Source organism: Carettochelys insculpta, chromosome 3 (genome assembly GCF_033958435.1).
Source record: "Carettochelys insculpta isolate YL-2023 chromosome 3, ASM3395843v1, whole genome shotgun sequence".
Lineage (NCBI taxonomy): Eukaryota > Metazoa > Chordata > Testudines > Carettochelyidae > Carettochelys > Carettochelys insculpta.
In genome coordinates, this window is record NC_134139.1 from 66,582,838 (window position 1) to 66,607,205 (window position 24,368).

General features: G+C 48.3%; 1 protein-coding gene across 2 annotated transcripts in view; it reads left to right on the forward strand.

Moving 5' to 3' along the window:
* Window positions 1-23,365, forward strand: part of LOC142011124 (histone-lysine N-methyltransferase SMYD3-like) — a 359,175-nt gene extending 335,810 nt beyond the window's left edge. For both annotated transcript variants that reach the window (XM_074990063.1, XM_074990062.1), the window contains exons 7-8: window positions 7,933-8,041; window positions 21,556-23,365. In XM_074990063.1, coding sequence (XP_074846164.1) covers window positions 7,933-8,041; window positions 21,556-21,657 — 211 coding nt within the window. In that variant the 3' untranslated portion in view covers window positions 21,658-23,365. The remainder of the gene's footprint in view (window positions 1-7,932; window positions 8,042-21,555) is intronic.
* Window positions 23,366-24,368: the final 1,003 nt, after the last annotated feature.

Sequence of the window (24,368 nt, forward strand, 5' to 3'; positions counted from 1 at the left end):
AAAGCAGCATTTGGTTGAAGAAGACTAAGACAGAATGCAGAAGAGATGATCTTGTAAAAAAAACTGGCTCAGGAGATCTAGGTTTCAGTCTTGGTTCTGCTAGAGGTTTGCCTGATACAAATCACTTTATTGCTCTGTCTCTCCATTTCCCATTTCTTCATAGAAGGGGATTCTCTCACGCTCTCCTTCTGAACTTGTGTAGTGCCTAGCAGCGTGGGGCCCCGGGATAAGTGCTATGGTAATATAGCAGGAAGTCACCATTCATGGCTTCATTATGTGGGAGATTGCAAAGGATAAAAAAAATCTTATGCTAGTTTCCATTTCATTCCTTCTGAGTGTTGGTGGAGCTGTTAGGCATGTCAATCAGGCATTACACTAGCAATTAGCACTAGGAAATCCTGCCTCTTGGTGCCAGGGGGCCAATTTCACACTCCTAATCTACAGAGGTCAAGTTTGGGAAAGATTTTTAAAAGGGTGATGCCTACATTAAACTGTTCACTGCTGTTCTGATTGTTTCAGCAAGACACTGTGATAGGGGAATAAAATGAGCAATAAACATTTCAGGGCAGCTGGAGTATATCAGTTGTCCTCCAGGTGAAGGATTCAGTCTGCTACTTCAAAATGACAGCCTGCCACATAGAGGGCTAGGGTAATGTCACATCCTGAAGGAGTTTAATCTTATCTGATGCACAGAGATAAATGCAATATTGCTAGAAGCAGAATGAAATAAAAAAGCAGAAAGACCAAGACTTTAAAAAAGGAGATATTCCTAAGCCCACCTTCCCAAACACAAACATTATAAGCTTGTTCGTTAGTACAGCTTTGGAGGGCTTTCATATAAGGAACTTTGAAGATTATATGTTGCCCTTAGATTTCTACTGTTTAAAGAACAAAGCGGAATGCTTTCAGCTAGTTTCAGAAATATTTCCTGGTGTATTTTCTTTACACTTTGAACATCTCCCTCACTGAACTCTCCAGTCCAATGACTAGGGAAGAGATTGTTTCTACGCTCCAGGCCAGTGCCATTTCTACAGGCAGTGCTCTTTTATGGGGCTGGTTAAATTATGTTAAAAGCATTAGAACCGGTTGGTTGAATTACAGTAAGAAAGTGAGCTGAGATTATATTTTGTGACTAGAGGATTTCCACTTATGTTCTACTTCAACTTCAGATGACTGGTCTTGATGCAAGAATTCCAGGCGAAACTCCATGGGGTGTTACGTAAATGGTTAGACTGCATGATAATAAGAGTCCTTACTAGCCTTTGAACCTGTGACTGAATATAGTTCAGTCAACTTTTATTGCTGGGAGTCAGCAAATCTGTTGTTTGAGTAGTCACTCAATGCACTTGTGGACATGATAATAGATGCCACAAGTTGCATGAATTTTAGCACAAATAATTATTTATCTTTAAATTTATGCTAAAAATCTGATTCCAATAATTCTCTTCTTTTAAAAGCTTGAGCCCTTCAATCCAGGAGCAGGAATAAATATGTGAGTTAGGTGACCAATCACATGCAGTATAACAAAGAGCAAACAAGAACCATGCCCCAAGTTGAAATTTGGTGAACTAGTTTGTTGAAATCATATGACTAAAGTCATAGAAATCAAGATTGAGTCAGAACAGAAAAAGATGTCAAACTTGTTGGATGATTTATTTATTCTACAAGCTATAGATAATGTGTTCCCTGGAAGGGTGGTATTGGCAATTCTTCATTCAGCTCATCACATTTCTTATTGCCTGGTAGCACAATCTTAATTCTCTCTCTCTCTCTCTTGCTAGATATCCCAAAACTGCTTCGTGTCTTCCATGCTGTCGCATTTACTTAACATGTATGAGACATTAGAGAACAAATTAACGCCATGTATGGCACCACCCCTTAGTGTCAGTGAGTTAAAAGGTCTTCTTAATATTTCCATTTTAAACTCTCATTTCAGAGTTTATAAATCCTGTGAGTTTTAAATCACATTGGAGTGAAGAAAGCAGTAAAAGTGTGAGCCTACAAATTGAATAACAGAAACTAGTGCAAATCTATTAACCTGTTTTAAATTATAAAGCATTGGAGAAGATAGTGGGTTGAGATGCTCTCTTTATGAATACCAAGCGCTAGCAGAACTCGCAAAAGCTCTGATTAGTTACCAAGGAAAGGGGAATAACTTTGTCCGTTTGTTAGATGCTCAGTATTAAAGGAAAAAAGAGTGCATAGTTAAAACAGATCAGCCCTTGGTTTTTTTAAGACATCCTATGGTATTAGAAAAAAAATTAACAACAAATATATATGAAAAACCATAGAAAATACTTCTCTACAAAGTATATAATCTGGTATTGTTATAGGAGATCATACAGACAAGTGTCAGGGCTGAATTAAAAAGGAGTTGATGGCTTCAAAGTAATTATCTCTTTTTTTTTTTTTTTTAATATGGGCCATAAGTTTAACAGATGTAAACTGGCATAGTTCTGTTGACTTCACTGAAGCCAGGCTGGCTTTCACCAGCTGTAGGTGCAGTCCCATAATTTGATAATCTATGGAACTGAAAGATCTTCCTCCCTAAAGGACTAGCCATTGGCAGTCTGGACAAACAGTCCTAGCTGGGCTGGGGTCAAGGACGACCACAAGATAGAAATCCATGAGCAGTAAATGAGGAATCACTAGAGCCAGATTCCATAAAGAAGATGCGGCGTCACAGCCAGGCTGGTTTGGAGGTCAGAGGTAGTACCAGGCTGAAATCAGAAAGCAGGAGTCAGGGTCAGGATAGGATTGGAGATCAAAGATAAGGAAAACTAAGGTGCCAGCTGGAGTTGCAGCAGGCCAGGTGTCTGTGTATTTGCCCACACCACTTCTTGGGGCACCATCTAGCCAATCAGAAGGCTGCAGAGTACTGTCACTCAGTGGTTCTCGACCTATGGCCTATTTGCAGCCCAGTCAGCACACTGCTGAGGCCCATGTGACATCCTCAGAGCCATCAAGGTAGAACAGGTGGTCCACATAACACTCACAAAACAGCATATGTGACCTACAATGGTAATGATAGTAGGACAGCTTGAACCTCTCTAGTCCAGCGATCTCTTGTCCAGCAACATCCATAATCCAGCGTGATTTTAGTTAGCTGGACAACCACTTATCATGGGTGTGGCCAAGTTTCCTGTGGTGCCACAATGTTTATTTACAGCCACTAGTCCTGACTCTCTGTGTTCTGTGCTGCTATTTATCTCTAATTTACCCCAATGCCTTCTCAGAGCCCAGTAAGCAGCGGAAGTGTTGGTAATGCTGCTGGACAATATTGACTTCCCTTGATCCAGCAAATTCTCTCATTTGACACGGGTCAGGTCCTGAGGGTGCCACACTAGAGAGGTTCAATGTGTACCAGGCTTGATGACCTCTCAAGGTCCCTTTCAGTTCTAGTGCTTTGATTCCCACGGTGCCCAGTCTCCGCAGTGCTCCTTTGGCGTGATTCCCTACCCTCCAGCGACAGTGTGGGAATCGCAGTCATCCCAGAGCCAATAGACAGAGTTCTAGTCCCATGGATCCTCAACCCTCTTCATTCACAGGGTTGTCTGACCTGTCTGTGGTACTATGGGGTTCGCTTTCCTTTACGCTCTTGAACTTTGGCTAGAAAGATGGACTTGATGGAACTCTGGGCCTTTATTTCAGCTCCTAGTAAGTTTCCCTGCTTCTATCGTACCTTAGGCCCAGACAAATCTCTGAAAATCTTTATAGATTGAGGGTCTATGCTTCCTTAAACTGTAGTGCTTTTTAAAGTATGTATTTCTATGTAACCATCTGTAACCTTTTAGATGTCAATCCCCTGCCTGGTGAATCTGTTCCTGAGTCTTAATTTTTACCTCTTGTTTTGATCAGAGCAGCTGCTGGAGATAATGTATCAGTTCACAGATACCTGAGGCATCACCTGAGTCCTCCCCATGCACCAGGTTTTCGATAGCACACAGGCATGAGGATGTTTTGAAGCAGCTAATAGTATTTTGCCTGTTCACATTTCTTCATGAAGAGCTGCATGTTGCGCAGATTCCTCTACAGGTTGCACCTCCCTCATCTGGTACCCTTGGGACCTGAGCAGTCCTGGACAAGGGATTTTGCTGTACAAGGGGTGGTCAGCACCCTCGGGGGTTCCCTCCTGGCGCACAGCCACTTTCAAGACTTCCTGCTGGCTCCCCTGCTCCATGGTTCCGTGGCCGCTCCTGCCCCATGGCTCCCCAGCGGCTCCCTGGCCTTCAGCTTCCCAGCCCTGCAGCTCCTCAGATGGCTCCATGCCCCTCCTCCCCCTCACAGTTCCCAGGCCTCTTCTGGCCCAGCTGACTTCCTGGCTGGCTCTTGGCTTGCGGCTCCCTGGCTGGCTTCCTGCCAGCTCCTCAGCTTCCCAGCCCCGCTGCTCCCTGACCAGTTCCCCAGCCACTGGGGCCTTGGTGCTCACCTCTGGCTCTCCAGCCCCTGGGGCCCGCTGGCTTCTGCTCCCCAGCTTCTGTCTTCCTCTCCTGTGGGGGCTCTAGCAGGGGCTCTGACCCCAGCCCTGCAATCTAGCAGGGGCTCTACTCCCTCGCATGCTGAAGCAGGAGAAGCTGGGGGCTTCAGGTCTAGTCCGGGCCTGGCTGCTGGCCACTTCTGTGGCCCCAGTTCCTGCCCGCTGATGCAGGTTTGGCCCCAGTCCTGGGACTCTCTGGTCCTACAACATCCATGGTCATGCTGGATGGCAGCTGTTGCCAGATGAGAGAATGCCGAATTTAAGAGGTTGAACCCCCTAGTAAGCTTGCCCAGTGGATATGCCTACAGAAAAGATGTTCCAATAGTTCATCAGACTTATTGCAGAAAATGATGATAAATAACTATTTTAAATGTCAACTCTGAGGCTTGCAAAATCTACCCAGACACATGCATAAGATCAGCACATAAATCAGCACAGTAAAACAGCTTTGTAAATATTTATGTACTCAGGGCTCTCAGTTTCACACTTGCTTCTTCTACCACCTCCTCTTAAATTTCCACTTGCTTTCATTTATGGCTGGAAGTGTTCTTGGTTGCGTGCCTGACATTATTTAATCGCCTTCTGCTTCGTTTAGTATCATACATACTATAATCCTAAATCTTCATGGCCTGCACTTACCTTAAGAACTGGACACAAATATCCATTAGGATACAGGGACAAATTCTTATCTTAGATACAACCTCTGGAAATCTGGTATAGCGCCAGTGACATGTATGGTTGCTATTCAAGATCGGGACCCCACCGTTCATGACGTTGTACAGTTGCAAAGAAAGAGACAGCTCCAGTCTCAAGGAGCTTACAGACTGGAGCCCCAGTAGTGCATAGGCAAACTGATGTGCGCACACACAGCTCTGCGGAAGGCAGTGGGACTGTGTGCAGGCGCAGTGGGACTGTGTGCATGCTGCCCGTGGCAGGACCAGGGTTTAAGAAGCCTAATATTATTATTTGATATTCATGCATATTACAGATGTGCTGAAAGAACAACCCAGGAAAGGACTCCATTGCTCTATGCACACAGAGTAGCCGACAGTCCCTGCCCTGGAGAGTTTACAGGGTGGGAGGGAGAGGTAGAAGTGGACAGCAAAGTGAATGGTATGAGGGGTGCAAATGTCATGTTAGTTCCTTGATATTTTGGGGGGATTGGGGATAGGTTTAGTTAGGATTGGATCCCATAAGCAAAATGGGAAGGGAAAGAGGATGAAGGAGATGGCATGGGGGAAAGAGGATAGAAGGGGTAGGTGTACAGTGTTGCTAAGGTGAGACTGAGGGCAGTGGTTGGAGGAAACAGGCAATCGCCATAGGCACAGGAAGTCTAGTCAAAACTGTGGAAAGTTCTCAGAACGTCAGTTCCCTGCTTCGGCTGCTTCTGCAGCAGCTCTGCATGGTTCCTTTCTGCCATTTTTCCGCAAGGCCACATACATGGGTGGTGGGAGGAAGTGGAGCACCATCAGATTCTCATGACTACAGATCCATGGGTGGTGTTCTTCCATATCCAATTCTGTATCTGAGAGAGAGCTGGTCCCTATTTTATCCTGTAGCATTCATATCGACATACAGGTGGTGGGGGCATACAACCAGGTATGGACCATTTGTATAGATATTAGAAAGTTTTGCAAAAGTATTGTACATAATTGCAAACTAAACATGCACACCCCTTAAAGTCATCATTACTGAAGTTATTATTGTACCTGTATAATTGCACCAGAATCTGGCATACTCAGTTTCTATTGTATTTTTCTGCCTGTATAACTGGGGGTGGATGTCCCCATGGCAAAATGTGTAACAACCAAAAATGAAAATTAAAAATAAACCTACTGGTTATTTTCCAGTGTTCAAAGCAATTGTGTGGTTGGAGCCATGGATGCCCGAAATCTTTCAGGGCCATATTCACTAGCTTATGACAAAGCTACTGCTTATTTTTTTCTTTCACTCTGCTGTAGTCGTTCTCAGTTCCGTTTGGTCATAGAAAAGGGCAATGAAATCATCCTGCAATCTAGCGTATCACCACAATCCTTTGTAGTTACAAAAGATGGCGATTTTGAAATCATGGAACGTTTTTCCCAGTTTTAAGAATGAGATTGGTTTGCTGGTTGAAGGGAGGTTTGCTGGGTGACGGGGCTGTCATTGCTGGGTCATAGCCTCATTGCATATGTGTCAGACATATGTTACTGCCTTTGTATACTTTATTGGAATTTGTAATTAGGGAACCTTGTACTTCTCCTTGCTACTGAAATCATTGTGTTTACTCAGGGTTGCATTTTCATCAGCATTTATTCCCTTTTTATATGGATTTTCTGCACCTGCCTGCACATTTGACTTGTTTCAAATCATGTAATAGGTTAGGCTATGTTTAGTTTCCCTGGACACTGAGTTTCATTCTCCTTTCACCTATAGTGGTGTAAATCAAGAGTAAAATTGCTGAAATCAGTGGACGACCATAGGTGTAAGGACAGGGTAAGTAAAAAGAGAATCTAGTCCACCATTTTGAACTGTAAAAGAGGACATGTCTCTTTCTACAGACTTTTATAATCAATGCTTCTTCCAATGGTTATGCTTAGAATTTTTAAGAGTTCATTATTGATGAATGGAGAAAATGGATAATTCATATTAATCAAATGTAACACTTATCTTTGTTGAATTATACTGGTTTGGTCCTTACTCTTCCATGTACATGGTTAATAAAGATATGCTCTGCAATTTTGAAAGTGCAGAACGATTGCCAATACCATACTGATGTTTCCACTGTATACCTAAAGTAGTGATGCTACTATGTTCCCTCTTCTGAACACAAGAGGGCATGAATTGCTATTCTGCTTTCTAATGTAAGTCAGGAGTGACTCCAATGAAGTTAATAGAGAGTTAGCCTGTTGTAGAACTAGGACAAGAGAGAGCACTGTGAGAGAGCAAATACATCCTACATGCTCTCTCTGCCTTATCTAGACAGTGCCCTGCCCTGTGACAAGAAGCTTCCTGAAACATATTTTCTTCCAATGGCTTTACAGGTGGGGTACAGCTCTCAACATCCACACGCTCTCTGTTTTTGTCATCAGATTCCCATGCATTTCCCCTCCTGCCGGCTTGCCCAGAATGAGGAATCCAGCACTGGGTGCCCATGCTGAACCTTCCCTTTAAAAATGAAATCGTGTTGAGACTGACACCCCCAGCCCCCCACAACACTGCATGAGATAATCCCATCCCCCCTCACTTTCTACCAGGATAATGTAAAAGGCATTCCACAGAGACAGAGAATCATAATTTGTTAATTCCCCCTTTGTATTTCATGCTTCTCAGTAGCTCAGCTAATTTTCTCTGAGTCCTTTATTACAATTCACAATGATTTTGCAGCCCCACCCTAATAGCTCTCCACGGAGTCAGTGACTCCGAAGGTGAGAGCTGACAGAGTGATGCTACATTTTTCTTCCTCTTCTCCACAGGCTGTATTATTCCGGCTTTCATCCCCTGAGGGCTGTCCAGATGATGAGAGTGGGCAAATTGCAGCATAGTCAAGACATGTTTCCTCAAGCACTGGAGACCTTGAAGCAGGTCAGTGTTGCCTATTGTGTTTCTCCCTTCAAGTATTCTCCATGAACCTCCGTGTATTCCCCCGCTTCCGTGCCTGAATACGCTACGCTCTCTGAATACTACTCCCCAGTGTTTCTCTCACAGACAGCTCCCCAAGCAATAATTGCAGAGTGTGGTGATGGGTCATTGTTGCTCACAGTGTTTCAAGTGCAGGCTTCCTTTAATATCAGTCATTCTTAATTACTAGTCAGCAGCACAAAGGTGTCATTAATCACCCCAACCTTGAATGGAAAACAGCTATTAAATTGGAAAGGGGTAAAAATATTTCAGTGCCTTATACTGTTCTTATTGTGTCTAATTGTGCCCTGAGTTGTTTCTGGCTAGAGTTGGGCGTGAAGGGTAAAAAGGAAGGAGAAACTGGGAATATCAAATGGCCGTGTGCTCTCCTTCTCCTCCTGCAGGGAAGGGAAAGTGGGTGTAATTCCAGTGGGAACTGTGGTGGGAGGAGGATAACAATCATTACACTGCATTCCTCAACCCCACCCCCACCCCCTTGCTCCAGACAGAAACTCCTTCCCACCTTTCCATAGGTCCCAGGCTCTGGTTGTTGAGCTAGGTGCTGGGTTTGGTTTAACACCTGCATTTTCTTACAAGCTACATGTCAAATCAACCAGCAGCTTCTGTTAATCCCCACTGGTTTCTGTCATTCCTGTACATTCCCTCACCTGGAGCTGTTTTGGGAGATGTTTCCTGTCGAGCTGTGTTCCAGGTTTAAGCCACCCCTGCTACGCCCGAACCGAATTTATATTCACTCAGGTTCTGCTCTGCTCTCATTATTACCGTTAGAAAAATACAGAGGAACACGCATGCACAGGTGATTTGTATCCCTGCTCCAGAGCAGCTTTGGGGACCTTAGGCTGTGAGTCATTTCCCACCCAAGCCCCCTGTGTCTACTGCAGCATTTCCCCTGGGCAGACTGCTGTCCCACTGCCTCCTCAAGGAGGCCTCCTGGCTGCTCCTTTGAAAAGGGCAGCTCAGTAATACAGAGTCAGGTCTGAAGGGGCGACAGACAGGAAAGTCCTACCCCAGTCTCTCTCCCCATCTTTGGTGGCTGACACCTTTTCCCTTTTTCCTGTGCTCACTGCCTCGGAAGCCATCTGCTCCATCCGCTTGTCGTTTTGCTGTGAGGCTAGGGCAGGGCTCGGCGCTGAGGCCAGACAAGACTTTTGTTCACATGGTGTCATGAAACACAAATGCTACACAGCACCTAACTGGTATGTTTTGCTCCAAGGCAAGTTGGAGCAGCATTTGACGCTCACTCCCATGCTGTTCTTTGTGGGGCTTGTGTTCATGTGAGACCTGGTGCTGCCAGAAGCTGCTGCAGTGTAGCCAAGCAAGCAGAAATTGCTGCTGGACAGCTGATACCGTGTACTGAGGCCCTGAGTCTTCTCTCACTTACGTTAGTGTAAATGTGGAGTAACTCTGCCGAAGTCAGTGGCGATACCTTCTGCAAGCGGGTGCAGACTGGGGCTTAGAGAACATTTGCACCAGGGGCAAGGACAGACATTCTCAAAAAGACAAAGCATCAGGGCCATAATGAGCTAATTTCACACCACAGGCAAGAATATAAATTGTGCCCCCCTCATATATTCACAGCAGTTATTTCAGAGCAAAAGGGAAAATACATTTGCGACAAAAACAACACGCTGCTTATGCTGGGCGGTGGGGGGCTGTGTCTGGCAAGGGTCAGAGTGGGCGGGGGGGGGGCGGGGACATAACATGCCTCTGTCTCTTGCCCCTCAGTGGGGCCTATGCCCTAGCGGCTGCTTTCGGTGGGCTGTGGCGGAGCTGCGCAGGAGTGGGGCGGGCGGCGCTGACGGCACTGGGTGCAGAGCCAAGATAGTAATGTGGGGAGGTGGTGTGGTTTGTAGGGCCAAAAGTGTGAGTGGAGGTGCTGGTAGTGCTGTGTGCAAGCAGTGTGTGTGTGAAGGTAGGGTGTGTATGATGGTGCTGTGCCTATGGGCAGTATGTGCACATGTGTGTGTAAGATGCTGATGGGATTGTGTGTCAGGAGAGGGTGTGTGGAGATAGTGAAGTGGGTACAGGCAGGGTGTAAATGGTGGTGGAGCTGTACCAAGAGGCAAGTGTATGTAAGTGCTGGGGGCCCAGTGTGTGGAAGTGGGGCAGTGTGTAGGGACAGGGTGTGTGGAAGTGGGGCAGTGCGCACGGGCAAGGGGTGTGGAGGTGGGGCAGGGTGTGTGGAAGTGGGGCAGTGCACAGGGGTGGGGTGTGTGCAAGTGGGGCAGTGTGTAGGGACAGGGTGTGTGGAAGTGGGGCAGTGCGCAGGGCAGGGGGTGTGGAAGAGGGGCAGTGTGTCGGGGCAGGGGGTGTGGAAGTGGGACAGTGTGTTGGGGCAGGGGGTGTGGAAGTGGGGCAGTATGTAGGGGCAGGGGGTGTGGAAGTGGGGCAGTGCACAGGGGCGGGGTGTGTGGAGGTGGGGCAGTGCGCAGGGGCGGGGTGTGTGGAAGTGGGGCAGTGGGTAGGGATGGGGTGTGTGGAGGTGGGGCAGTGCGCAGGGACGGGGTGTGTGGAAGTGGGGCAGTGTGTAGGGATGGGGTGTGTGGAAGTGGGGGAGTGCGCAGGGACGGGGTGTGTGGAAGTGTGGTGATGTGCAGGGGCAGGATGTGCTGGTGGCACTCAGTGTCAGGACAGGTGTGCGTAGTGGTGCTGTGTGTAGAGTAGTGTGTGTGTGTGTGTGTGTGTGTGTAAGCACCGCTCATGCTGTGCAGAGGGCGTGCTGGTGGCAGTGGAACACTGTGCAAGGGCAGGGGGTGTGTGATGCTCTGCCTGGGGAAGGGTGTTTGTGGGTGTGTGTACCCGCTCAGGGAGTGTGAGTGGTGCTGTGAGCAGGGTAGGGAGGGTGGGTGGTGCTGTTTGCAGGGACCTGGTGTATGGAGGGGGAACTGTGTGCAGAGATCGGGGCGTGAGTGGTTCTGTGCATCCCTAGGTCTTGGCTCTAACCCCAGCCGCCTCCCCTCCTACAGAGCCGGGAACCCCTAGTCCCCACGTTCTAACCCAGTCCCGCTTCCCTCCCCCCAGAGGCAGGCACCCCCGACCCCTACTTTAAACCCAGCCTCCTCCCCTCCCCCGAGCCAAGCCCCCCCCCCCCCCCCCCCCCCCCCCCCCCCCCCCGCTGTATGTTCCAGTGACTCACCGGAGTTGCCGCTGAGGGAGCTGGGGTGAAGGGGCCGTGCTGGGCATCGAGCACAGGAGCTGTGCTGGGGAAATAGCAGCAATGGGGAGCCCCATGTGTGCAGCTCTCCTGCCCATGGTGCCCAGGGGTGGGGCTGGTGCACATCTGGACAGAGCGTGGCTGCCTGGCACAGGCTCCGAATGAGTGCAGGGCTCAGGCCGTGCCACGTCCGCTGCACGCCCCTGGGTCGGCCCCACTCCAGTCCCCTCTCCTGCCGGGACCTGCACGCGGCTCCCTAACCCAGAGCAGCCTGAGGCAGTGTCACAAGGGTGAGGTGAGTAGGGCACTCACCTTGGGCGGCAGGAACTCCTCAGGTGCCCGAACGGCATCCTGCACCTCCTCAGCCCTGCGCCCGAGGCCAGTGCCTCACTCACCTCACCCTTGTTACGGTCTTGCAAAGCATATTCAGCATTCTCCCTACCCTGGCGTACGCAGCCAGTCACGGCTTTTGGATATATAGGCGTGAGTGGGAGTCCCATGCAGGTATCTGGACATTATATTTTCCCCAAGCACGTGCGCAAGCAAGTTAAAAGACGTGATCATCATGCCTGACTCCCCCTTGTCCCAGATCAGTAACTTCTGTGCAGGTGTGTGTCAGAGAAAGGGACAGTGTTTCCGGGCCCCTGTGCAAGGTGGTAGGGCCCTTGGGCAGAAGGGGTTGGGGCGGTGCAGCCTGCCCACCACGCCATACCCCTACAGCCAGCCCACCCTCCGAGCCACCAGGAGCGTGCCACATGGTGCTCCAGGGGCAATTTAGAAGTCCCTGGTGCTCCAGTCACCTGTGCTGCTGCAATTGTGGCAGTGATGACGGAAAGGAGCCCTGGGCCCTTTTGAATTGCTGAGCCCCAGGGCAGTTTTCCGCTTTCACCTCCCAGCCCCAGTCCCCCCACCCCGGTCAGTAGGTCTGGTCTGTGCTGTATAATCATGTACACTGAGCTCAGTCTGCCTTCCCCCCAGCACACTTTGTACTCTTAAATGAGAACCGGGTCCGAAAGGGTTCCTACTTCAGTACAAAGGAGGGGTAGAAAATGTCATTGCTTCAGATATTACTGAAACAAAGATGCACAAGCTACACAGCCTGAGGTGGGCTGGGGAGCGAGGGTGGCCATGCAGTTAAAGCACACTGACACAGGAGATGTGGTTAGCCCCTGTCTAAGCTGATGGCCTCATCAACCTAGTGCTTCACAACCTGTAATGTATTTGTACTCACAACACCCCCGTGAAACAGGGCAGCACTATTATCCATGTTTTAACAAACAGAGAAACACAGAGGTGAATTGAAGTCCCCAACTTCATACCAAAAGACTGTAGTAGAACAAGGAATTGAAATCAGATCTCCAAAGTCCCAGGCCAGTGTCCTGCTCTCTGAACCGTCCTCCTTTCCCAAGGGCTCTGTTTCCTGTTCTGCCACAGATTTCCAGTGTGGCTTTGGCAAGTCACTTTGTCTCTCTGTGCCTCAATTCCACTCTCGTAATAAGGAGACTGAGAGAGGAGCACTAATCAGCAGTTTGGCACAGCTGCTGGTGTCGATACAAGCAAAATTGTGCCTAATGTGTTAATGGTCAGCTGCTAGTGGCCCATGTGAGGACAATGAAGTTGTACAGCAGAGTTCTTCGTAACATGTTGTGGTTTGATTCTGTACTCCCTGAATTTCAAGTTGCAGATGCACTCCCTTTGTCTCTGATGGTTCTTGTAAATAGTCTTGACTTTTTCTCAGTTCCTTTAGAGTAGCTATGACCCAAAGTACAGATCTATATTCTTTTTTTCCTTTTATCTTTTGTTTGTTTAGCATTGATGTGGTTGATGAACTTAAGAGCTGTAGCCTTCAATGCAGTTATCTGTATATTTGTATTCTTATTACTTCTTACCCATATACTCCTTGAATAGTGACAGAGAGGTAGCTGTGTTAGTCTGTACTCCAACAAAACAAACCAGCAGAAAGGTATCACTTTAAAGACTAACAAAATGATTTATTCAGTGTTGAGCTTTCGTGGGACAGACCCACTTCTTCAGATCTGTCCCACAAGCGCTCATCATAGAATAAATCATTTTGTTAGTCTTTAAGGTGCTACATTTCTGCTCCATATCCTAGTTGTGTAAATTCATATTGTTTACTGATTGATTGAAGTTTAACAGCTGATTATGAATGTCTGTTGAGCAGTTGATCACTTCCATGTTTTAATAATAAATTAATAGTATTTAATGTGATGTCTGTCTTAGCAAGTCTTAGCAAGTTAAATCCTCACTTGATAGGTTTAATTTAAATTGTGTCCAATCCTCGTTATTAAAAAAGCTGATGAGAACGTAATCAATTCTGGTTCCCTTTCATTATTCAGAAGTGAGCCATATGGCTGTCAGGTACAAGCTAATCTGCCTTGCCTTTTCCCCTATGACATTCATAGCTTGGAAGCATGCGCAGTTCACTGCTCAGGAGGCAGAATGAGTGCTCTGTCTGAATTCAGCATTCGCTGATGTTGCCAGAACATTCTAATGGGTGTAGATGTATTTTGCCCGGTATTCATGTTTTCTGATTGTCTTATGTCATTGCAGCAAACCGGATAGAAAGGGTGGTGAAGACGACCCCCTTAGAACTGGCTGAATGCATTATACGGATGAGCTCATATACAAGATGTGCAGCTGCCTAGGGCACCACAAAGTTCAGGGCTCCAAATTGTCACACACGTTTTGTGGTTCCCTAGGCAGCTGTGTGCTGCATACGGTGTGTTGCCAGACAGTCCCATCCCATGGCCTGCCCCTAGGGGGCTGCAGCGCCTGGGACAGTCCCACTGCTCCTCTCCCTTTCTTTCCCCCGTTCCACCCTGAGAGCCGGGGAGAAGAGCAGGTGGAGCCAGGTTGCTCCACTGACTCCTGCTTGCAGTAAGGGAGGCTGTGGGGGTTAACCCCGGCTGCCTCCTTGCCTGGCTGCCCTGCTCCCTGCCTGGCGCAGCTCCTGCCTCCATGGTCCTTGTGCAGAGCTTTCCCCGCAGGCTTCTCTCTCCACGGGGGGGCGTGTGGCGCACAGGGCACCAAGAGAACTAGGGGCTGCCCTTCAAAGGGGTGTTGGGTTGTTGCAAGCTACATTCGGAGCGTGGGAGTTCAAAGGGACTGTGGCCATCACAGTGCAGGGCTGGGGCCATTGCCGAAGCTCCCTCCACCCCCCAGGCCCTGCTGTGGGGCTGGGGTGGAGCCAGAGCCCTACTGCAGCCAGAGCCCTGCACAACGCGGGGCAGAGCCCCTGTCCCCCCGACCACACCATGGGGCCAGTGCTGGAGCCCTGTATGGTGTGGGGGCCAAGGTCTCCCTGGAGCTCCCATGGGGCCAGAGCCTCCCTCCTGGAGTCCTGCCACAGGGCTGGGGCAGACCAGGGGCTGGAGCCCGATTGGGGCGGCCCCTGATGCAGACCTGAGGACAGAGCCCTGCATGGCATGAGGGCGAAGCCACCCCCTCCCCTGCCAGCCCTCACTACAGCACAGGGCCAGGGTGGAGCCTTTTACTGTGTGGGGCTGCGGTTCCCCTGGACGTCCCATAGGGCAGCCCCCTGCCCTGCAGCCCTGTGTGGTGTGGAGCTAGGGCCCAGAGCCTCTCTGGAGTCTTCAGCACTGAGTCCTCAAGATCCTGCTGCAGGCTTGTCCTCTCCCCAGCCCCCGTGGGCTGGGGGTGGTTGTGTGGGGTCTGGCTGGGAGGAGGGGCACAGGTGCAAGCTGGGGGTGGATATTTGAGATCTGGCTGGGAGGGAAGGTGCAGGAGTGGGCTGGGGTTTGGGTGGGAGGTAAAGTGCAGCAGTAGGTGGGGGTTCAGGAGCAGGCTGAAGGTGAGAGGTCTGAGTGGGAAAGAAGGGTGCTGCCATTGCCTGACTCAAGGTGACCATCTGTCCCGTTTTAGCCACCCCGTCCCCAGGGTGTCCCATAGTTAGCCTACGGGCATATGGTGACCCTGTGTTTAATGCATTCCAGCACTGAATAGTATCCTTCCTGGAGCAGTAGCCAGTCTCATTTCAGTGCTAGTGTTAAGAAGCAGGACTTTGGATATGCAGAAGCAACTGGGATCTGAGATTTACATCACTAATGTAAATCCCATACAGCCTGATTTCTATGGCCACTACTCCATCTTGTTGGTCAACAGCCCCGTCTGTATTATGGGTGCCGTATAGTAAGACCATCAAATATATCCATTTCATGTCCCTTGCCCTGGGCTGCCCATGTTGCTGCCTTTCATGTCAGCCTAGGTCAGGCCACTACCAACCCACTGCCTGCAGCATTCAGCTCTTCTCTCTGCAGTCCCAAAGTTTGTGTAGGGGGGAAGGGAGTTAAATGAGACAAAGGGCCTTGTGATGGCCCTCAATCCCATAGTGAATTTCTGGCTGTAAGAATACATTAGATCCAGGAGGAGATGACCACACTACCAGGAGGCAATAATGTATTTCTGGAATACGATCTCAAACTGGCTCATTGTAACAAAGGCAAATTATTTTCTTTTATTGTTAAAAGCTAGACTCTCTATGGCTCATGATTTGGAAGACAAGTGACCTCTCCATGGAACTGAGGTATACGGGAGCTCTTTCATATCCGGCATTCTATCATCTAAAACTCTCAAATTATCAGCATTTTAACCATAAGTAAATTTTAGGTACATTTTCCATAAGTACAGTACAGTGGAAATAAATACAAATAAACACAGCAAATACAGTACAGTAAACCTTCGATTTAACAAACTAAGAGGGGGAAGGGGTGTCTGTTAATGCCAAAAGTCCGTTATATCCGAATGGTTCTACTGTATGATGAGGCACTGACCTTCCCAGCCCATCCCTCGCCCCTGTCGTCTTCCCCCCGCCCCCGCCCCATTCTTCCCCTCACACCTCCCTCTCCCAGTTACCAGGAGAGGAGCTGAATGCTGGCCTGGCTCCTTCCACCTCCTGCAGCCCCAAGCTGTGAGCTGCCCACGCGAAGGCAGAGCGTGGCCACCCCAGCCTGCCAATGGGCAGCAGCCTCAGACACAGGGCTGCTGCTCAGCCCCATTGCAGGCAGTGGCAGCTGGATGCTGATCTGCTCCACGCACATGGGGATCAGTGAGGAGAGCTCCTGTGCTCTGCCACAGCCTACCTCTGGCCCCAGTGGCCCCAGACGCTGTGGTGGCCCCTCCAGCCCTGGCATTTATTTGGGGGTGGGGTGGGGGGAGAGCTGGCAGATAGTGTCCATTATTTCCAAAGTCCATTACATCAGGGTCCGTTAAATCGAGGGTTTGCTGTGTAAGTTTCCAGTGGACAATGCTACTGTTGTTGTAATTATAGTACTCTGCATACTTTTGTTTATTCGTATCTAATCTTGGTTTTTCCTTAGTGGTATGCACTGCTAGGCGTACTTCTCTATTGTCTAGAATATTTGAATATCCAGCAACATACCGGTCCCAGGGCTGCTGGACATGAAAGAGTTCACTGGAGTAAAATAGAGACTCTCCTTGTGGTGGAAACGCTTTCACACCGTGGAAACGCTTTCACACCGTGTATGTGCACAGGACAACTGCCAAAAAGAGGATAGGTTTTTAGAAATTTGGTCACAGTGTCTAGCACAATCAGAAGAGGCAGAGTGCCCAGCTGGCCAGCCAGACTCTTTAACCAGGGTTTTAGAATATAAACCTGATCCTGCAAGGGTAACGCCTGAGGTGGTAGGTTAATGCATCATTATAGTTTTGCCTTACTAAAAAGTTGAGGAAAAAATTAACAACGCAGAGTAAGATTCTAATTCCGTGAAACCTTTGCCAGCAAATAGCTATAGCTGAGCCTCAGTTATTAAACCAGCTTTACTTGGAGGAGCCAGGAATGGTTCTAATAACTTGGAAGTAATGGCAGTGCACTAGTGCGCTATCAGGAGAAGTGATACCTGAGCAAGGAGCAGTGTGGTCACATGAAGGGCAATGGCAGAAGAGTGCCTTGAGCACATAGGAAACCTCTGCCAGTGAAAGAGGAATGGTTGGCTACTAGTGCGCTTGTTGACCAAAGTATTAAAAACAGATTTAAATAATAAACCTATGACAGGTCATTCTTCATCGCACAATGCCTGTGACAGCTGGGCTTAGTTTGGGATCTAAGGGAACAGAGGCCTGGAATTCCCCTTCCATCCCATGGCTGTTCCATGGGACTTGTGGCACAGCTCCTTCTTGGCTTTTACTCTGTCCTTGGGGCTTGGATAGTGACCTCTGCCCCATCGTTCCATGGTTTTGTGCCACTTGAGGCCAGATAGCTTCTGGCCTTTGACTGGCTCCACAAGATGGATTGGGGCAGTGAACGGCTGACCAAAATTCAGTCCCTGCAGTTACCCAAGCACAGGTGCTTCTTACTACTAGGACCTGCTGGGGCATTGTCACTCCTTAAAAGGCCAAGCAGGAGGGCCAGACCCCAGAAGGACAGAGTGTGCGACATTCTGCTAACAGGTGACACAGTAGGGTCAGCTTTTCTATGACTCACAGATCTCTTCTGGAAAAGGTACAGCTCTTTGAGCAGGCCCTAAATGTGTATCTGGTCTTCCCCCCAACCTATCCCTAGCACCCTATCCATGCCATGGTGTAAGTCCCCTGTTACAGCACTTACCCTGGTGTGCCTGTCACTAATAAATGAGCATTCAATTTCTTCACTATAGCTCCAGGAGCTGAGGTAGTATCAGCATGTTTAGAAACATGCAATGAAGAGATTTGTATGCTTGGGGGGGTCACATTATCCAGATGCTGAACCGTGTCCTTCCCTAGCATAACCTCTCACCATTATTAGTCTTTGGTAAGTGGAACAGAAAGCAGGGTAAATCCTCTCGCCCCAGCTACCATGAAATGTCTGAGAAGTCCCTCTTTATGAGAACAGATTTTGTTTTAGACTCTGCTTCCACTCTGTTAGCTACAGTGATTATTTTGTAAAAGGGGGCTGAATCTACAGGCATTTGTTGTTCTTTTCCCCGTGTAACAAGTATTTGCTTTATTAAAAGACACAGAAGAAACTAAAATAATTTCTCCAGTACACTGGCCTTCACATTTTACCACATCAAGACTGTGCAGTTTTTTGTTTGTTTGCTTTGTTTTTCATCATGGTGAAATACTGTGGTGATGCATTTGTAAAACAGGTACATACTTCTCTGATGTTCGGCACCTCATCCAATCCGAATTAAAATCAGACACAAATGAATGTGCTGTGCTTTCATTTGCATTCACAGAGGCACATTCATAGCAGTTATCTAATAGGTTTTTATATTCTTGAGGGAGAATCTGTGTGGCTGAGGACACCATGCCCCGTGTTGCAGCACTATGATTACTGTAGCTCTTCATAATTAGATTTATTCCCTAGGCTGAGATGGAGATCACAACATTCAGCCTCAGCTCTGTTACTAAGCGTGGGAGACACAGTCTGGCTAGCGAGCAGGCTGGTGTCCTGGAAACAGGAACGGCTTTTGCCTACTGAGTTTCAGCTTGGTAGAAGATGTTTTGCCCTGAGAAAGACCCCAGGACAGAAGCCCTGCACAAGGCCCTCTGCGCCACTTAAGCCCTCCAGTGAGTGCAGTCTGAAGGTTAAAGATGACATTGATTTTAATGCAACCAGGATATGATCCTTACTTCAGGCTTAACTGGGGCCCTCTGCAATAAGGCGATGTTCACCCTGAAAAAATAAACCGAGGGAGACTCTTGTCATATTTTCCATAGTAATGGTGAGGTATCTGGAAGGGAAGACAAGTGTAATATTCAGTAGTGGTGACTGACCGCCAGGCAAACGACTGTTTGTTTCGTTCTATGGTGGTTTCAAATCTAGGAGGGAGAAAGGTGGCTTGGGTTGAACCGAAATGGAAAATGCCAAAGGAAAAATTGCAAATTGAAAATGTCCATTGTGGTTTAAATGAAACTGGTCATTTCACTCAAAAGGTTTTGTGTCTGGAGATTTCTAAAAGGCTAAATTCATAAAATGTGCAAGAGGCATCATCTGGGTAAGGGGAGGCTTAGCTCAAAGTCATGCTCTAGAGTGGGAATTGGAAGCCCCGTCTTCCATATCCCACCTGAGAGTCTAACCACAGTCTAAAAATTAGTCACTCTCCCTTCTCTCCTGCCTTGTATTGTGAACGTAGCATGATTTGTTTTCAGCTTGAAACTATTTGGCACATTCATGTCGCGTTCACAAATAATTTTGGGCCAACCCTGTATTTGTCAATCTCTAAGTCGGGGGTGGGGAACCCCTAGACTCTGAGACTCTGTCCTCCTCTCCCCAGCATCTGGCCTGTGGCAAGGTGGAGGGTGGGAAGCCCCAAGCCTCTGGGACCAGATCAGGCAGGTCTTGGCCAGATCTGGCCTTCGGGCTCTTCCGGGGGTAGGGGTAGCAGGAAGCAACTTGGCTCTGCTACTGCTTGGTGCTGTTCCCTCACTCTGCTGCTCCGATTGGCCAGAATTCTGACCAGTCAGAGCAGCAGAGGATGGTGCTTGGGAGTGGTGAGACCTGGTGCCACTAGACTGCTCCTGCAGCCTCCTCCTAATTAGACCCCCCGCTCCCACTCCTTTCTTGCACCTTCCCTCCCACCCTGACTCCCAACCTGCACCATGCTGACTCCTTCTCAGACCTTCACCTTACACCCTGTCCCCTACCTTCCAGACCCTGAACACCAAACGCTCCTCCACCCTCCTTCCCACTCAGACCCCCACCCCCTCCTCCACCGCTATCCTGCACCTGCTCCTCCATCCCATTCCTGCCCAGCCCCTCCAATTTCCAGCCTTTCCTGCACCCTCCCTGCCACCCAGACACCACACCTCAAGCTCACTTCCTGGAAGCCTCTCCCACACCAAGCCCCCTAAACCCCTCATTTTGCTCCCCCCAGAGCCTAGAGTGGCCCACAAAATGTACGAGCCCTGGGCCCCACTAGACTCTGGGTCTGGTGTGTGAGGGGTATGTCTCCTGGCCCCGACCTGAAAGAGGTTCCCCAACTCTGCTCTAAATGCTGAAAATAAAAGATTATTGTTCTGTTTATTTTTCCTCACACTAACGAATATACATAATTTAAAATCCAGATGAGGTTTCAGAACATTATTAAAGAAAAGATTCTTTCCCCAAGAGCAGAAGGATTGAAATCTGGTCAGTCAGACTTGAGAACCAGAGCACAAATCTACCAGAACAGTATGAATGACTCAAGAAATGTCTTATGAAAACTAGTGGCTGTCTTAGTGTGACTTGGGACAGGAGGCTTTCAGGAGTTACTAAGGCCGGACAACAGAAAGGGAGGAGCAGAGTAGGAGTCATAGCAAAGTCCACATGTAGATTGGGTTCCCTAGAGCAGTGGCTTTCCAGAGGACTGTATCCCTTTCAGGAATCTGATTTGTTTTGCGTAACCCCCAAGATTCAAATCACATAAAAACTACTCTCTTACAAAATGCAAAAGTGTCATGGCACACGGTTGCAGTCGTCCCTCAAGTTACAGGAGGGTTGTGTTCCCACGCACCCTCATATGACTCGAATTTTGCGTAAGTCAGGGAGCGGCTTTTCCCCAGCAGAACTCACGTTCTGCAGCCAGGGAAGCAGGAGGAGCACCTGGAGCTCCTTTAGAAAGGTAAGTCCTGGGATTGGGCGGGGGAGGACAGCTGAAGAGGGTTAAGCCTGGTGGTGGGTTGTGACCATGGGAAGCAGGCAGAGGAGCTAAGCCCGGGGTGGTTTAGGGCTGCAGTGAAGGCAGGGGGTTGGAGTTGAGCCGGGGCTGCGTGGTCCTATGGGGGAGTTGAGAAGGAGCCACGTGTGGGGTTGTGTGTGTGAGAGCTGGAGCTGCATAGGGACTGGTGGGCCAGGCCATGGGGGTTTGAACCAAGGTGGGTGGTGTTCAACTGAGGCTGTGTGGAGCGGGGAGTGTTCAACTGGGGTACGTGGGGCCAGGGGGTTGAGCCAGGGCTGGAGGGAGTGGGATTTTGAGTTGCCCTTAACTCGGTTTAATGCAAGGTAAGTGCAACTCGAAATCTCTCATTTCGAGGGATTACTGTACTGCAGAATGCTTGCTCTTTCATTTTTCCCATATAATTATAAATCAATTGGAAGATAAAAGTTGCACTTACATTTCCAGTGTATAGTTTATAGAGTAGTATAAACAAGACATTGTATGAAATTTTAGTTTGTACTGACTTTGTGCTTTTCCAGTAGCTTGTTGTAAAACTAGGCTAATATCTAGATGAGTTGACGTACTCCCCGAAGCTCTGTATGCCTTGAGGTTTAGAACCATTGTCCCAAAGTGAAACTATGGGTGTGAATTGAATTAACTTGTCCCTTTTCCTCTCTCTTCTTAAGGCTTATAACATTATGAAAGTAACTCATGGAGCAGATCACAGCCTGGTACAAGATCTGATGAAACTTAAAGAACAGTGTGAAGCTGCCATGCGAGCACAGTGAGGATGATCTCAGGTTGGAAGATCCCTTCAGGGGAAAAGGAAAGCAGTTGTATATGTTGACATTCTACGACCTGAACCAAAGTGTTCTGAATCTATTAGAATGACTCCCATTAAGTTTGATAGGCTTTGGATCAGGCCCAATTTGTGTTTGTTAAAATGTTTATTAGATTTGCTGGTCTGCAGGGTAATTTTCCTCACAGAATGTGAGTGTGAAGGAACACAGGCTGTTTTGGGGAGTGTATGTACTCTCTGGGAAGCACTGTAAGAGCAATTAATAGCAAACAAATAGCAATTAATGTTACATGTTGAAAATAAAAAATACCTTTATGCAGAATGCTGCTGTGCAGAAGTCAGCATCTTCTTTGGCTGTTTATGATGCATTTAAATGGTCCCTCTCTATTTTTGTTAATAAATGGGTTTGAACCATGGTTCAGATAGCTCTGGAGATGGGACAAGTTTGAAATCCAAAGTCAGTCCCAGACAGTTCTTGTCTCACCATCCTGGTAGTTTCCCTCTCTTACGCTCAGCTGAGTGCTTCTTCCCAGGCTACTCTTTATATAGAGGTTGCCAACTTTCCTGACTGGATGCCATTTGCAGCAATAGCATCTGGTCAGGTAAGTTGGCAACCCTAGTGGAGAATGGCCTCTGAATCCCATCTGATGAAATCACCACCCTCCTCCTTGCTTTTTCAAATCCTTCCATCCAACCAAAGACTGATTTGTTTTTCTGCTGTGCCCATGATGTGTGAGTTCAAAATAAAAAAGTAAATGTATAGTTACAGTTCCTCTTCAGTTTTAAATCCAATGGCCAATTAACTATGCAAGTTTATACCAGCTGAGGATCTGGCCCCAGGTATGTGATCGGTAGTTATATAGAAAACATAAGGTATGCCCTTCTCTTGATTTCCCAGCATAGCCTGTCTCTGAAGGCCTGGTTCAAAACTCATGGAAATCGATATAAAGAATCCCGATGAGCTGGATGTGTTTGCCCTCTAAATTGTAAGATCTTCAAGACAAAACTCTCTTTAGCTTGTGTCCTGCATGGGGCCCAGCACAGCTGTAGTACTTCCCACTAATAGAACAGTAGCTGTATTTTACGAATGTTGCCTATCTTTGTCGTGGACTAAAGTGAAGCAATGGAGCAAACAGGGTTAAATAAATTAAAGAATGTTTAAAACATTGGTCTAATTTGGCCCTGTTCTTCCCATGTCTATTTCTTTAATGAATATTGTGAGCGGGCGCTGCCCCACACTTGCTTTTTAAGGGGTTAATAGAACCTGTGGAGACTGTGCTGGAGGCAGCCAGTCAGGGTCAGGCTTGCCATGTAAGAAGTTTGAGTCACTCCCTGGAGTTTGAGGAGGGAAGAGAGCTGGCTGCCTTTCCGGTGGAGGGCAGTAAGCACCCTCGACAGAACAGGGGTGAAGTCAGAGACCCAGGGAGCTAAAGGCAGCTCCTGATGAGCTGCCGAGATCTGCAGGCTGAGGCCCTGAGACAAAGGCAAAGAGAGCGCCGGGTCCGGGGGGAAGTGGCCCAAGGAGAGTTGGAGGGAACGCAGCAAGTGGTGGCTCTCAACAGGGTCCCTGGCCTGGGACCTGGAGTAGTGTGTGGGCCTAGGTTCCTCCCCATGCACACACGCACACATCTCTCATCACTGTGCAAGTGCTATAGTGAGGGACTGCGACACTGTCCCCGGAGTGGGGGAACACAGAGTGTGCCATGAAGAGGATGGGACTGACCTGGGTCCATGAGCAGAAGAAATGATGGTGGCAAGACATCACCGGGATAGGTGGACTAGCAAACAAAGCTAAACCCCAGCCAACAGGAAGTGCTGTAGTGGTGAGTCCACCCTATCACAAACATCATTGTGATTATGGGGTTCCTCAGTTTTAAAAATGATCTCAAGGACCTCTCCAGACCTTCTTTTTGCCTTCTCTTCTAGAGCCACATCAAGTTTTTAAGGACTGTGCACAAAACACCTTGAAATTCGTGGCTGTGATGCACATTCAATTACAGACCAAGGCAGAGCAGGACTGTGGATTAGCAGCATGCTGCCAGTCCGATTTACAGATTGGCCAGACAAAATGAGGAGCACTGATCAAACTCACAGGTAATTCAGGAGCTGTGCATTTTTAACACGGGAGGGGAAGGAAGGAAATGGCCAGTGTGATCCCACTCCTGGCAGCAGCAAGGAGGGAGGCAGGTGAAAGAAAAGAAGGCCTTTCCCCTGGCAACAGCCAGTAATGGCTGGGCATAGGGGAGTCAGGAACACAGAGGAGACCGCGCTCTGCCAGTAGAGATCCAAGCAAAGGAAAAACCTCTCTCTCCTTTCCATGCAGGAGAGAGTGAGGTGAAAAGGAGTTGAGGGTCGAGTGCCTTCCAAAGTTACTGTAATCTGAGCTGACAGCGACTGCAAAAATAAAAAATCCTTTTTGACTGTGCAGGGTCCCAGCACCAGACGTCAGAAGTGCTATACTGTCTCACGCAGGGTCCCCGATTTGGAATATCTGATACTTCGCCAGGTCGGCACAGTGGTTTGATCTTGTGGCCCTTTACAAAGTCACTCTTTTCTTAAAGGTTGAATATGCTGCCTTAGACTGTAATGGCCAATTCAGACCTCATGTGAGGTCAGTGCAGTTCAACTTCACTGCAAAAACTTCACCCACTGTCTTCATTTTTCTCTCACCAGTTGCATGTTCTCATCGATGGGTGGGTT